Below are 15,041 nucleotides of genomic sequence, written 5' to 3' on the forward strand. Positions count from 1 at the left end.
ACAATTTTACAACACCAAGTTATAGTCCAGCAATTTTATTTTAAATTCACAAGCTTTCGGAGGCTTCCTCCTTCCTCAGGTGAATGTTGTGGCAACATTCACCTGAGGAAGGAGGAAGCCTCCGAAAGCTTGTGAATTTAAAATAAAATTGCTGGTCTATAACTTGGTGTTGTAAAATTGTTTACTATGTAACAAGTGAACATTTATTGTGACTTAGTTTTGCCTTGACATTGCTTGATCAGATACCAAGTTTTGTCTGCTAACGGGTTGGGAGGAAGCATAAATGTTACCAAATTTTGAAAATACAGTAATTGCTAGAATAGGGCATGATTGACAATGATGAAACACATGTATTGATCAAAAATTTAATTGATTTAAAAAAAAAATCATTCTACATTTCAGCAACCTTTGCACATCATGGGAATTTAGCTAAAAGAAAGAAAAAAAGACTTGCATAATATAGTACCTTTCACAACCTCCAGCTGTCCTAAAGTGCTTTACAGCCGATGAAGTACTTTTTGAAGTGTAGTCACTGTTGTAAGTGCTTTACAGCCGATTTGCGCACAGCAAGGTCCGACAAACAGCAATTTGATAATAACCAGATAATCTGTTTGTTAGTAATGTTGGTTGAGGGATAAATATTGGCCAGGACACTGGGGTGAACTCCCTTACTCTTCAAAATAGTGCCATGGGATCTTTTACATCCACCTGAGAGGTCATCTGAATGACGGCCCCTCTGACAATGCACCACTCCCCTAGTATTGCACTGGGGTGTCAGCCTAGATTTTGTGCTCAAGTCTCGAGTAGGGCTTGAACCCACAACCTTCTGACTCAGAGGTAAGAGTGCTACCAAATGAGCAACAGTTGATACCAAACTAAGCTTGATTGACTGGAGAAATGTGATAAGTGTCATAACACTCTGTTAGAATATAGGAGATTAAGGGGCGATTTGATAGAGATGTTTAAAATTATGAAAAACTGGGGCAGAATAGATAGAAAGGAGGGTAGCAAATGTCACTGCTTTCAGTTGGGATGCTGCCAGACAAGCAGTGTAAATGTTCTCCAAAAATTGGGCTTCATAGATAACTATAAGAAATCTCAGCTGGATCCCATGCAAAAACTGATACTTTTAGGATTACAAATCTTCACAGTTGGAAGGAGATTTTTCTTGCCCTTCTACAATATTCAGGGGACTGGTATCCCCCTGCACAACATTTGTGCTGATAGCATGGACTATCTTTGTATTTCCCAATGCATGAGTGAGAACCCTTACTCAAATCATTTGAATTGCACTGCTGACTTCCCATTTCTCATCTAATGTGCTTAGACTAAGTGCCAGTTCAGGACGTCTTCTGGTGGACTCAGAAAACCAGTGTATTATAAGGAGGCTCTTCTATAGCCACCTTCCTTACAGCTGATAGCAAATCATCTTCCAGTCTATCATCAGTATGAGGCAACTGCCTTCAAAGCCGCTCATCAGCTTGAGATGGTGCAAAATGATCAGCTTGCTCAGCCATCTTGTTCAGGACCTTGAGCTCCTGGGCTAGTAGGAGGGGTTGGATCAAGTCTGGCAGGGCCTGTTTGTTTTAAATTGGACAGTATTTTTATATGGCTCCTCTGGTGGTGAAGGATGTTGAACTGAAGAACCAAGATAGATTGCCCACCTTGTACAGCCTTCATTCTTTGAATGATAGATATTCATTACTATCCCCTCATACCCTGCTCGGTTTAGTTTTTTAATTTGGTTAGTGATTTTGGTCCATTTGGCCTCGTCTTGACTCAACGGTAGCCTTCTCACTCTTGAGTCAGAAAGTCGTGAGTTCTAAGCTCCACTACAGAGACTTGAGCACATAATCTAAGCTGACACTTCAGTGCAGTGCTGTTGGAGGTGCCAGCTTTCAGATCAGACGTTAAAACATGGAGTCTGCCTGTTCAGGTGAACATAAATGCTCCCATGGCACTATTTGAAGAAGAGCAGGAAAGATGTCCTGGTTTACATTTATTGTAACAATGATTACACTTCAAAAGTACTTAATTGACAGTAAAGTGCTTTCGGATGCCCTGTGGACATGAAAAGTGATATATAAATGCAAGTTCATTCTTTCTTATGTAAGATTTTTGGGGTAGTTAATAAGATGCCAAGTTTACCATCTACCAGCCTTTAATATCATCTAGATAAAAAAGGAAAGGAATCTCCTTGACCTCACAAGTAGCCACTACCTCGATCATTGTGGCAGATAATTTCTATTGGTATGTTTGTGTGCATAGCATTTAACAGTTAAGGAACCAGTGGAGCATGTCCCTGGAGCCCTGAGCTTTCACATGAAAATGGCAGTCTTTTTCTTTCCCATTCCCTCTTGTAAATCAACTGGATGGAATTGTGTCATAGTCTGAGTCCGTTTTCTCTAGCCCAGATAGGATGGGCCAATTGTGCTGAGTCCCCTGAACTAGCTTGGAGATTCTTCACATTTTGCCTGTCATGGACTCCTCCAAGATGTTCCAAGTTCAGATTTGGGAGATCACTTTTTGGGCAAGACTCTTGTGTCCTAGAGGAGTTTGAATGATTTGACTCACTAAATTAAAATAGCTATGACTCAAGAAAATGATCTTCATGCTGAAAGAAATAAATGAAGTATGCAGTTGAAATTTAGTTGCTCAATCTGTAACCTTCTGCTTCATATCAGTGTCTAGCTTGAGATCATAACATTTCAAATCGTGACATAAAACTGAAGATCTACTTAAAGATGTAGATATAGGCTACCCTCTTATCTGGGAGACCACTGACCCCTTATTCAGCATTCCTTGCTAACATCAGACCTCTCCTTGCTGACAAAGCTTTTTCTTGCTAAATGTCATCCACACCCTGGAGATTTCTGGGAATGAGCAACTTAACCATTTTATTATTTCTAGCAACAGTACAAGTCTACAAGCTATAAGTGAAAAGAAAGCAAAAATCCTAATCATAGGAGATTAAACCAAATCCTTATCTTACGTATATATGTATATAAGAACGGGGTACTTCACAGAACGGGGAGTTGTACAAAAGGCATTTCAATACATAAATGGTTAAAAGGAAACTAGGAAGGTAACTCATCAATAACAAGCAAGAGAGATCAAAATAAACTTCCTGTACATGTTTCTGGCTCTACTAATGAATACTTCCTTTCGACGGTAGGGTAGGGCTGCCCACATGCGGTCTTTGGGTCTGTGGGTGCCTTTCAAGTCCAGATGGCATCTGATCAAGTAAGAACTAGGGGTGATATGGTTCGCTTTGTGGGGCTGTTAGGCTCTTGTGCAAGGTTGATCAATGTAGAGTGACATCACCACAGCAATGAATTTTGCTTGTAAGGGTTGTACTCAATCCCACTCCCTATTGCCAGGATTTAAATCGGGTCTGTTATTGTTATTGATCCACCATATGAACCTATCTGTGGGCAGTTTAGTAACGGGCTTGCTGAGTTGCAACCATATTAATCCCATAAATGAACTGTACACTCAGGTGGAAAATCCCTTTCCAAGAATGGAGTTATTCAGAAATGTATCTTTTACAACCTGTGACGAAAAGACTTTTGAGCTTGTGTTTGAAAAGAACTTATGACATGGCTCTGGCTGTGTGCAGCCTGCCCTGACGGAAGAAATTCTGTTGCACACTCCTCCTTATCCTCCGAATTCAGAAAACCTAAGTGAAGGGAGTTCAGGTAATTCTGATAGCCTAACAATACCTCCAATCTCTGTATGTTCCTGGAGAGACAGATCTAGTGTCCCTCTGCAATGAATTTTTTCCTTGACAACTTAACTGTTAACAAGAAAAAGGGTTCTAAAACCTGAAACCAAAAATGTCACGCTCTTCACTCTATACCTTTACTGAACATTAATAGCTGCATTTATTAACCCCACTATTTAAAAAAGGAGGGAGAGAAAAAACAAGGAATTACAGACCAGTTAGCCTAACAGTAGTGGGGAAAATGCTAGACTATTATAAAGGATGTGATAACAGAACACTTGGAAGGCATTAACGGAATTGGACAAAGTCATCATGGGCTTATGAAAAGGAAATCATGCTTAACAAATCTACTGGAGTTTTTTGAGGAGGTAACTAGTAGAATAGATAGGGGAGAACCAGTGGATGTGGTGTACTTGGATTTTCAGAAGGCTTTTGATAAGGTCCCACACAAGAGGTTAGTGTGCAAAATTAAAGCACATGGGATTGGGGGAAATATACTGGCATGGATTGAGAATTGGTTGACAGACAGGAAACAGAGAGTAGGAATAAACGGGTCTTTTTCCAGGTGGCAGGCAGTGACTAGTGGGGTACCGCAGGGATCAGTGCTTGGGCCCCAGCTATTCACAATATATATCAATGATTTGGATGAAGAAATGGAATGTAACATTTCCAAGTTTGCAGACGACACAAAGCTGGGGTGGAATGTGAGCTGTGAGCAGGATGCAAAGAGGCTCCAATGTGATTTAGACAAGTTGGGTGAGTGGGCAAGAACGTGGCAGATACAGTATAACGTGGATAAATGTGAGGTTATCCACTTTGGTTGCAAAAACAGAAAGACATATTATTATCTGAATGGTGACAGATTGGGAAAAGGGGAGGTGCAACGAGACCTGGGTGTCCTTGTACACCAGTCTCTGAAAGCGAGCATTCAGGTGCAGCAAGCAGTTAGGAAGGCGAATGGTATGTTGGCCTTCATTGCAAGAGGATTTGAGTACAGGAGCAGGGATGTCTTACTGCAGTTATACAGGGCCTTGGTGAGACCACATCTGGAGTATAGTGTGCAGTTTTGGTCTCCTTATCTGAGGAAGGATGTCCTTGCCATGGAGGGAGTGCAACGAAGGTTTACCAGACTGATTCCTGGGATGGCAGGACTGATGTATGAGGAGAGATTGGATCGACTAGGCCTATATTCAATCGAGTTTAGAAGAATGAGAGGTGATCTCATCGAAACATATAAAATTCTAACAGGACTAGACAGACTAGATGCAGAAAGGATGTTCCCGATGGATGGGGAATCCAGAACCAGGGGTCACAGTCTCAGGATACGGGGTATGCCATTTAGAACCGAGATGAGGAGAAATTTCTTCACTGAGGGTGGTGAAGCTGTGGAATTCTGTACCACAGAAGGCAGTGGAGGCCTAGTCATTAAATATATTCAAGAAGGAGATAGATATATTAATGCTGAAGGGATCAAGGAATACGGGGAAAAAGCAGGAACAGGGTACTGAGTTAGATGATCAGCCATGATCATTTTGAATGGCGGAGCAGGCCCAAAGAGCCAAATGGCCGACTCTTGCTTCTATTTTCTATGATTCTATGATTATCTAAGAGATATCCAGTTTGCCAAATCAATCTTGGAAGCAGATATTGAATCCAGGCCAAAATATCTACTGCTGGGTCAGAATCCTGAGGCACATGGAGGATAGCACAATAAATCAAGATCATTGCCAACCTTGGGAAACTAAAATTGCTCAGAAGATGTTCAGCTCTGTCTTAGAGAATAGCAGTTTGCAAACCTGGACTCCATGTAGCCATCTAAAATGTACAAAAGAAAGTACATGACAATTTGGGCTATTGGCCAAAATACAGATTTCTGCTCACAATACAATTTTCTATCTTTATGGTAATGTTCTGACACCTAGAATATTTACCACTTACCATTTATTTTTGATGTTGTATGACTGCCTCTAAGTTGATGTAATTAAAACCCCTTTATCTTCATGATACAAAGTGTATTGAACGTACAAGAAAAACAACTGCTAGCTGAGTTCTGCTATCAACTGTGGCATTTGTTTGCTATATCAGTTCTTTTTTTATTCTGCTGTGTTGTAATTTAGTCACCTCCCCCTTCTCTTTCCCTTCTTCCCCCAAAAAAGATTATTGTGTGCATATACAAAATATATTTTTATATGTAACCTTTATACAATAACTCAGGTTTAACTTGCCTCAGTTGGTAGTATTCTTGCCTTGAAATCAGGTTGCAGTTTTAAACTCTACTCTAGGACTAAAGCACACAATCTAGGTTGACACTTCAGTGCAATATGGTGGGAGCACTGCATTTTCAGAGTTGCTGTCTTAAGACGTTAAACTGATGCCCTGAATGCCTGATCCACCAGTTCAGGTGGTCATAAAAGATCCCATGGCACTATTTGTAAAAGAGGAAGGCATTCTCCTGGTTTACTGGCCAATAGTCTTCCTTCAACCAACACAACCAAAAACAACTAACTAGCCATTGATAAAATTTGCTGTTTGTGGGTTCATGTACAGGTTGTTTGCCATGTTTGTCTACATAACAAAATAATTCATTGGCTTTGGGATGTCTTATGGATGAGATAAGTTGCGATATAACTATTTGTTTTATTTTCTGGGAATTGTAATAAAAGCAAATCACTTGCAGAAACTCCCTATTTAAATATAAGGCAGCGGTCAAAATAATAATCCACCTCGAAACATCCATGGTGACATTCCAAAACGAAAATGCTGCTGCTAAACCTTTGTTATTTTGTTCCATTCAGAGTGATAAGAATATTATGTTTTTTTAAAAGTGAAATAATGTAACATACAAGTAAGAATATGAAAATATACTGATTCTGTAGTGGCATTAATTCACACACAGTATTGAGCTGCTTAATTTCTTTGGATTCTAGCTGTTCTGTCTCGACTGAGAGTCATACAGCCTGATGAAACAATGGTAGATTAATTCCTTGTTTACCTACCTACTGCTGTCAATCTGACCCTTTGAGCAGGTAGCCTCATATTGGCAGGTAGCTATAATCTATATATGATGAGGTTATTTGGGATGGGTACTCTGGCTTTATCTTAAATTTGGAACAGCACTGTACATATGCAAACATTAATTCCACCTGAGACACAGATGTATGTGGGCGCATTTATGCAATGATGCTGAACAGTTTAAAGGAAGCTGAAGACTCCATTGTACCCGGCCTGCATAAAGTGGTCAACATGAATCAAGTGATATTTAATATATTTACTCATGCAGCCTGGTTTGTACCAACAAAGGCTTAAGATGTAAAATGAAGAGCACTTTACTTGCCCAACAATGCTCGCTGAACCCAGCCTTGAAAGAGCGCCATCTGCTCTGTTATCTCAGTGGTACTTTTTAGATGAACTATTCTGTGACTTGAAGTGAGATTGCAAATGTCATTGCTGAATCCTGGCCAGTTTTGTACTCGAGAATTGTATCCTTTAACCCTTGGTTGTGAATCATTCAACTCTTGTCATTTATGACCCTTAAAGTTTGCAGTGCAAACTTTTATCCCATCATGCTTGGCTGAATTTGAACCCAGATCCTAGAGGTGAATGGGCAATGCCTTAACATGAAGCAATGCTCAGCCCCTGATGCTGTAGGAATACAAGTTGGTCTGTTCCTGAAGACTACAACTTGAAGTTTTGATTTTGGAATATTTAACTGTTAAGCCTGTATTTGCTGTCACCAAGATGCAATCTATTTACAGCTTCAGATTTATTAGTGTATATATAATGAGTCAATTTGTTAGATTTCCAATTGACACACAGTTCTGTGAAGAAGTCAGTAGGAGCATTAACTAGGGGCAATACTAAATGCTTCATTGTGTTAATACAGAAATATGTATTATGCTTTTGCCAAGTGTCAATTTTTTATTAGTTTTTTTTCCCAAATGTTAATCAATGAATTTTGATTAAAACAGTTGATGAATTTTCCCCAGATGTCACATTATAACTTTCACCTCTGTGAACTAAACAGTCAGAAGCAAGAATGCAATCTAAAATTGGTACCAACCGTGAATGCTTAAGTGTATTTGGGCATCTTAGGTGGTCACTGTATTTGCTAATCCTTCATTTTGTTTATTTACCCTACTTACCTCTGTCCTAATAGGTAATAAGTTATCACTGAGACCACAATTTTAATTTAAGGCAAGCTGGAAGTATTACTGAGCTTTTCTTGTGCTGAAAACCATTGTTTTCGTTTTACAGTCTGGAGCTTGAGGATCTGCAGCTGAAACACAACTCCACTCTCAAACAGTTAATGCGAGAATTCAATACACAGCTCGCTCGGAAAGAGCAAGAACTAGATACATCGGTCAAAGAGACCATTAGTAAGTATAAGAACAAGAAGTGATTTTGTACATATTTACTTAGCAAAAAGATAATTCAGTAAATATAAGTCTGTTGGTTCTATTGGTTATGAAAATGAGAAATCATAAACCTCTCTTCCTGCCTTTATTTTTATAGGTTGAAGTTTTTCCGCTGAGAATTGAATCCCTTTGCTGCGGTTGTAGATTTAATGTGTTCTTCATGCGATGAAATAGGCTCTGTAAAAAGTGTTCAACCTCACAGAAAGCTCATATACTGTTTATTATGTAACAGGACCTACACTAATCATTGGGAAGTTTGTTGGCCATTCGCTACCTGCTTTTCAAAAAGAAGGCAGACGGAAATGAAATGCAAGTCCTAAATGGGAAAAAAATGTGCAAGTTGTATTTGTTTCAATCTGAACTGAAACAATTGAGTGCAGAATCAAATCCTGTTTTCCAGTTTGCTTTATTTGCACTATGTGTTAGAAGTAAAAGAAGGCCACATGATGAAATAGGCAGGGTTCATTGGACGGAGACCACTCAGTTGTGTTGTGTAAAGTGTAGAGTATAAACCAAACATTACAGGGTAATTTTTACTGAGTGGAAATAGAAAATGGCATCAGAGCAGATCACTGCTCATCCCCTTAACAAAAGTGGTGCATGATATATGGTGCCAGGAAAACTGAAAAAGTGTGAGAAAAGGTATTAAAAATAGGGTAGAGAAATTAAGATCATATTAGTTAGTATAATTTGGGGAAGTCTTCATGTACTTTTTATAAAAGTTTGCCTTTCATGAGTAACATAAATGGTTATGGATAATTCATGACCATGTCTACAGTGTAAAATGTTGGTTTTATTTTACTGATGGAAGTTAAAATTATCTGAAAATTGTACTGGTCATTTCAGTAAATGCTTTGCATGTAGAATTAAAGCTGCCTTGTATCTACATCTGCACATCAGAAATAGACTAGCAATGAGTAATCACGGTCCTGGAGGAGGGCTGATTTCAGTGAGTTGGAAAGGGATCTGGCCCAGGTGGATTGGAATGAAAAATTGACAGGTGAAATTGTAAATGAATAATCGAAGGCCTTCAAAGAGGAGATAGTTCAGGTATGGACTAGACACATTCACACGGGGGGAAAGAAAGGGCATCCAAAGCTGGAGCTCCCTGGATGACTGAAGATATAGAGATTAAAATGAAACCATGAAGATTGTGGCAGGATTGCTTGGGAGGGGCCAGGGGGTGGAAGCACTCCTGCTCCTCCTGGTCTACAAGCAGTGCTGGAATAGCACTTATCTGCTGGATCCGGCAGTTCTCACCTCCCTTTAGCTGCCAGATTTCCCAAGCTCGGGAAACCTGTGATGGAGGCGTTAAGTTCAAATCGCTGATAAATCTGAGGCCTAATTAATATATTATAATTACCGACCCGCCTCTCGAGCGGGTTACTTGACTTACCCCAAACTCATCGCAGATAAAACCGGACGTAGGTGCGTTCGTGGTGGGTTGGGGTTGGCTTTCCCATTTATAGTAATTTAACCCCCCTGCCACTGTCCCACCTGTCCTGGGGGATTAAAATTACTCCCACAGAGTACAAAAACAAGGACGTTTGCTAAATCTTCATAAGTAACTGGTTAGGCCCCAGCTGGAGTATTGTGTCCAATTCTGGGCACCACACTTTAGGAAGGATGTCAACTCCTTGGAGACGGTATGGAAGAGATTTACCAGAATGGTACTAAGGAAGAAAGATTTCAGTTACTTGGAGAGACTAGAGAACCTGGGGTTCTCCTTAGAGCAGAGAAGGTTAAGGGGAGATTTAATAGAGGTGTTCAAAATTATGAAGGGTTTTGAAAGAGTAAATAAGGAGAAACAGTTTCCAGTGGTTGAAGGGTTGGTAACCGGAGTGCACAGATTTAAGGTAATTGGCAAAAGAACCAGAGGCAAGATGAGGAGAAATTTTTTTTACACTGAGTTGTTATGATCTGGAATACACTGCCTGAAAGGGTGGTGGAAGCAGATTCAATAATAACTTTTAAAAAGGGAATTGGATAGGGGAGCATGGGAGTGGGATTAATTTGATAGCTCTTTCAAAGAGCCGGCACAGGCACATTGAGCTGAATGGCGGCTTCCTGTGCTGTATCACTCTGATTATTTCAAAATCCTGTAGCTTCATTTATCGGGCGTTGGGGTCTGAATAACTATGGCACGATATTTACAGGGAGGGAGTGGGGTTGGGGGGGTTCATAGTGGCCGGGAAATGCAGGTAACGTGGAGACCCTGCTGAATTTAATGGTAGAAACTCATTTAAAATCTTTTTCATCCTTTCCCGGCCAGCAACCTGCCAGATTGAGAGGTTGGTTGGCTGTCGGGCGGGAAGGCCTGCGCTGGTGGGCCGCAGCCGGAGAGGAAAAGGGAGTGGAGAGGAGAGAGAGGGAGGTGGGGAGTGGAGATCGTGGAGGGAGGGAGAGATTGGGGGGTTGAACCATGCGGTGAAGCAGATAAGGGCCAAAAAGATAAGTACAGAATTATTTTTGTGGGGCCAAAAGGAGCAGGCGTGCTCCTCCAGGCTTCACAAGAATACTGTGGGCCACTGCCGCCCCGGGCTCCACCCCCCCCCCCCCCCCCCCAACCCCGAAATCGCTCCTTCCTCCTCTGGGCCGAGCTGCCTGCTGTCTGATTCAGCTTCCAGGCTGCTCAATGTTACGCCAGCCCGCAGTCGTTGAGCTGCAGTAGGGCGCCCGTTCAAGGCGCACAGCACCCCAGCAGCAGATAATAAGGCCTGGCCTTTAAAATAGCTCAGGCCTCCTGCTGGTAGGAACGGGTGTGCGTTTCGCTCGCTGTCTGCCATTGCATGCCTGAAGTTAAAATCTAGCCCTTTATGCTTTCCATTTCTAAGCAAATTCAGAGGCCCTTGTTTTCTCCAGACAATCCAAAGATTTACTTAAGTTGGATTAAACGAAGAACCTCTACTTAATTGGAGGTATCTTGTGGGGTTCTGCTTCTGCCTTCATTTTGAAGGATAAGTTCAAGATAACTACCTTGCTGCAGATTCTCCAAGCACTGTTTTCCAGGGCTTGACCATTGAGCATGAATCATTTTTTAGAATTGGATCAAAAGCTTCTTGGTAGTAAAAATTTCCCCTTCTGAGGTGATGGTGTTTCATGTTAATCTTTACCTGGATGGCTGGCTGGTTTGAGTGCCTCCCTTAAGGGAGGAAGTCTGTAAAGTAAATGTAGCTGTAGCTCATGGGTTCATAGCCAACTGGGAGATGTCCCAACTACATACTGAAGAGGAGCCTAGGCCCAGAAAGAGGTAGGCATATTGAAGGTGCAGTGAACTAGGTGCTTTGACATCGTTTATCTGATGACTTCAACCACCATTCTAATGCTGTATATCCTTGCCTTGCAGCTAAATCTCCTTGCACAATGTTCTTGAAATTTTTGTTAATGTTTGAGAAATTACTGCAGGTATCCAGGGAAGGTTCCACTTTGGAAGCTAAAATGGAAGAGTTTTTTGCACTGCTCTGTTTTAATCTTTTAAGCTGTCCTGTTTGCAAATGTGACAGTCTGAGTTCCGTTTGAGTTCCTGGAAGGCGGGATGAGGGGTTGCCTTCTTTCAGAGAGATGTATTCTTAAACAGATATTGTTCTTAGGTGACATCGTCCCCTTCCTTCTCTTTCCCCCTTCCCCCCCCCCCCATGATATGGAGAGAATTAGTTCTTCAGTTTGCAAGTTGAATTTCAGTTGCATAATATATCTATGGTGAAGTAATCTATCATTTTGCTCCACCTTCTCTGACTCATGGTGGGTTACTGTTGCTGGATACCACAGTCCTCTAATAACTCGGCTAAATAGCCATTCTTCATGTCTGAGCCTAGATAGGGTACCTGCAGACTATTTTACCCAGGAGACCCTGTCCTCAGCCACATAAATACCCTTTCACCAGGATCCTTTCCGGAGCCAAGGGACACTCAGGTAAATTGAGCATTGAGATTGGGTAAATTTGCACACACCAAGGATCAATTCTCTGACCTTTTTGACTTGTATGAATCAGTGCCATACTGGCTGGTGCATTTAAGAAAGAAAGAAGAACGAACTTTTTATATCACACTTTTCATGTCCTCAGGAAGTCTCGATCTGTTTAGCAGAAATTACTTTTCAAGTGTAGTCATTGTGTAGAAAAGCGACAATTTGGTCACGGGGCTGTTGGGAGTCCTTTCTTTTTTTCAATTTTTATAATAATAATATGAGGGTAAGACTCCCTCTCATTGTCTCTGCTTTCCCTGGCCTTCCTGGTCTACCCACTGGCTGTGGCCAAGAGGGGAAGCAACCCGCCATCATTCCTCTACCAATTCCATCCTGAACTGGAAGTAGGATGCTCATGAAAGTAGCTTGGAGGAGATTATTTGGTCACTGCTTTCTCATAGTGACCAAGTTGAGTTTGGACAGTGACAAATGTGTGGGACCTCGGAAACAAACCCATGTCCTGTTGCTCTATGGTGCCATGCATTGATTTTCTGCATCCTGTGTCACCAAACTGCTCTTTTAACTTTGTATTGTTAACTGTGTTTGCGCTTCAAAAAAAGTTGAAAATAATTCAATTTATGGTATGTGTAGAGGATATTGTGTTCAGGCTGCAGATTGATTGCTGTTGTATCCTAGATTGTGCAATCACATACTATTTGAACCTGATACATAAACTGAAGTGTGGTAAATTCAGACATTTGTTTACTTTCCCAGGCAAAGCCCAGGAAGTGGAGGCTGAGCTATTGGAAACCCACAAGGAGGATGTAAACCAGCTGTACCACAAGATAGCTGAAAAGGATGATTGTCTACAAAGGACTACAAAAAAATATGAAGAGATTTTGCAGGTACTAAATGCTGGCGTGTTAACGATCACATTTTTAATTGTTCAGAAATCATTATGGACAATATCTTTATGGACAAAGATAGCTGAATAATACTGATGTTAAAAGCTCAGCAGGGAATTTAAAAGTCATAAGCCCTTCCTTTGAAATGCGTCTGATTGCTCACTATTTGGTGTTCAGAATTGCGTTTTGGAGTTGCCTGAGAGAAAAGCTAGTAATTGAATATCAATGAGAGCTGACTAGTGTGGAAATACTAATGGGAACAGTTGTGGAATAAAAATGCAGCCAACTTTATTGCAATTGTGGCCATGTAGAGGTCACAAGGTAAGTACAGGCAAGGGGAGGCCATTAAATCATAGAAACCTGCAATCCCACATCACAGCATCTAACTGCCTCTTGAATGGCTTCAGAGTTTTTGTCTCTGCTACCCTTAACAGAAGACCTTGAATTTGAAATACTGCTTAGGATTAACCATTTCTATCCCACTTAGTGTACACATACCCTATACGGTCCGCTCTTATTCAATTCCTTTTAAGATTGAAGAGTTTAAGTTTTTCTAATCTTTCCTCATAATTCAGTCCTCTGATACTAGGCATCAGCCTTGTTGCACGTCTTTGCATCACTTCCAGAGCTTGGATGTGCTGCAGTGACCAAAAATGAATACAGTATTCAAGATGGAGTCTGATCAGAGCACCACAGTTTCAGTATAATGGCCTCAGAATTGCACTTGAGTAAACTTGGCAATGTAACTCAGCATTGTTTTGCATTGTTAGTTGCTGCTCTGCAATGACTGGTCAGTGTGGTCTACCATCTCTCAACCTCTCCCCTAGCTCGTTTGATGCTATTAATTATGTCTTCTGTGTCTGTGTCTAAAATCTGCACTTACCTGTATTGAATTTCATCTGCCATTGTTCTTCCCATTTGCAAATTTGTCCAGCTTACATTGCGCCTTTGATTCTAGATCATTTATGTGGATTAGAAGCAAAAGGGGCAACAGCCCTGATTGCTTGGGGGTGTTTGACTCAGTAGAGCTCCAACTCCCTCCATCACCCCTAGCTAGTACCTGCTACTTCTGTCTCTCAGCCAATTCCTTATGCATCTCCAAGTTTTACCGAGGCTGCCCTTCCACTGGCACCAAGGGCTAATGAGGTATCTGTGGTAATGAAGTTCCACTGTAGTATAAATATTCCCTATGGAAATCTGTAAAGCCCACAATAGGACTTGTGAGCTGCATTCGAGTTATATTGAGGTTTTGCATTCACGTGACAATACCAGAACATAGGGCTCGATTTTACCGGCGGGTTTCCTGTGCGTTTCCAGCGGGGGGGGCCCCGAAAATCCCGATATCCAGGCACGTGACCGGATCGCGCCACGATCCCGCCCACTTCCGGGTTCCCCGATGACGTGCGGTGGTGCGTGCGTAGCCCCCGCTGGTGGGAATCCCGCAGGCAATTAAAGCCAGCGGGATGCCACTTGAGTGTATTTATTTTCCTTGTTCAGGTCATTAACTGACCTGATTAAGGGACACTGTGAGATTTTGGAGAAACATGGGACTGTTTCACACACTGGGGGAAACAGTCCTAGTTGAACTGGACGTGTTGCAGCCGTCAGCCTGTGACAGCTGCAAAGGTCCATCTGACAGGTGTGGGGGGGGGGGGAGACCCTCAGCCATTGCAGGAGGCCGCTCTGTCACTTGGGACAAAGTGTGGCCTCCACCACCTCCCTCCTGACGGTCAAAGTCACCAACCTGCACACTCACCCCGGGGTCCGGAGACATGTGCCTACCTTGCGGACTCCCTCAGATGTACATATTGCGGATGGGGGCCGTCGTAGCTGCAGTCATGACCTCCTCGGAGGTCGAACAGCATCACCAGCCTCACCATCCACGCCGTCCACCTCTGACACGTGGAGCTCCACAACAGAGTGCTGTGACACATCCACCTGTACAGCAGGAGGGAGGGCAACCGCAGAGAGAGATACGTTGCAGAGGGCACTACCCTCGCCACAGGGTCCACAGACCGAGGCGCAGCTCCCCGGACCTCTCCGAGCAGCAGTGCACACAGAGGCGCAGATTCACTCGACATGTAGTCGTGGACA

General features: G+C 42.1%; 1 protein-coding gene across 3 annotated transcripts in view; it reads left to right on the forward strand.

Moving 5' to 3' along the window:
• Window positions 1-15,041, forward strand: part of golga4 (golgin A4) — a 203,990-nt gene that overhangs the window by 142,450 nt on the left and 46,499 nt on the right. For all 3 annotated transcript variants that reach the window (XM_067981366.1, XM_067981370.1, XM_067981367.1), the window contains 2 exons: window positions 7,979-8,100; window positions 12,817-12,947. In XM_067981366.1, the coding sequence (XP_067837467.1) occupies window positions 7,979-8,100; window positions 12,817-12,947 (253 nt within the window). The remainder of the gene's footprint in view (window positions 1-7,978; window positions 8,101-12,816; window positions 12,948-15,041) is intronic.

This window comes from Heptranchias perlo, chromosome 3 (genome assembly GCF_035084215.1).
Source record: "Heptranchias perlo isolate sHepPer1 chromosome 3, sHepPer1.hap1, whole genome shotgun sequence".
Classification (NCBI taxonomy): domain Eukaryota; kingdom Metazoa; phylum Chordata; class Chondrichthyes; order Hexanchiformes; family Hexanchidae; genus Heptranchias; species Heptranchias perlo.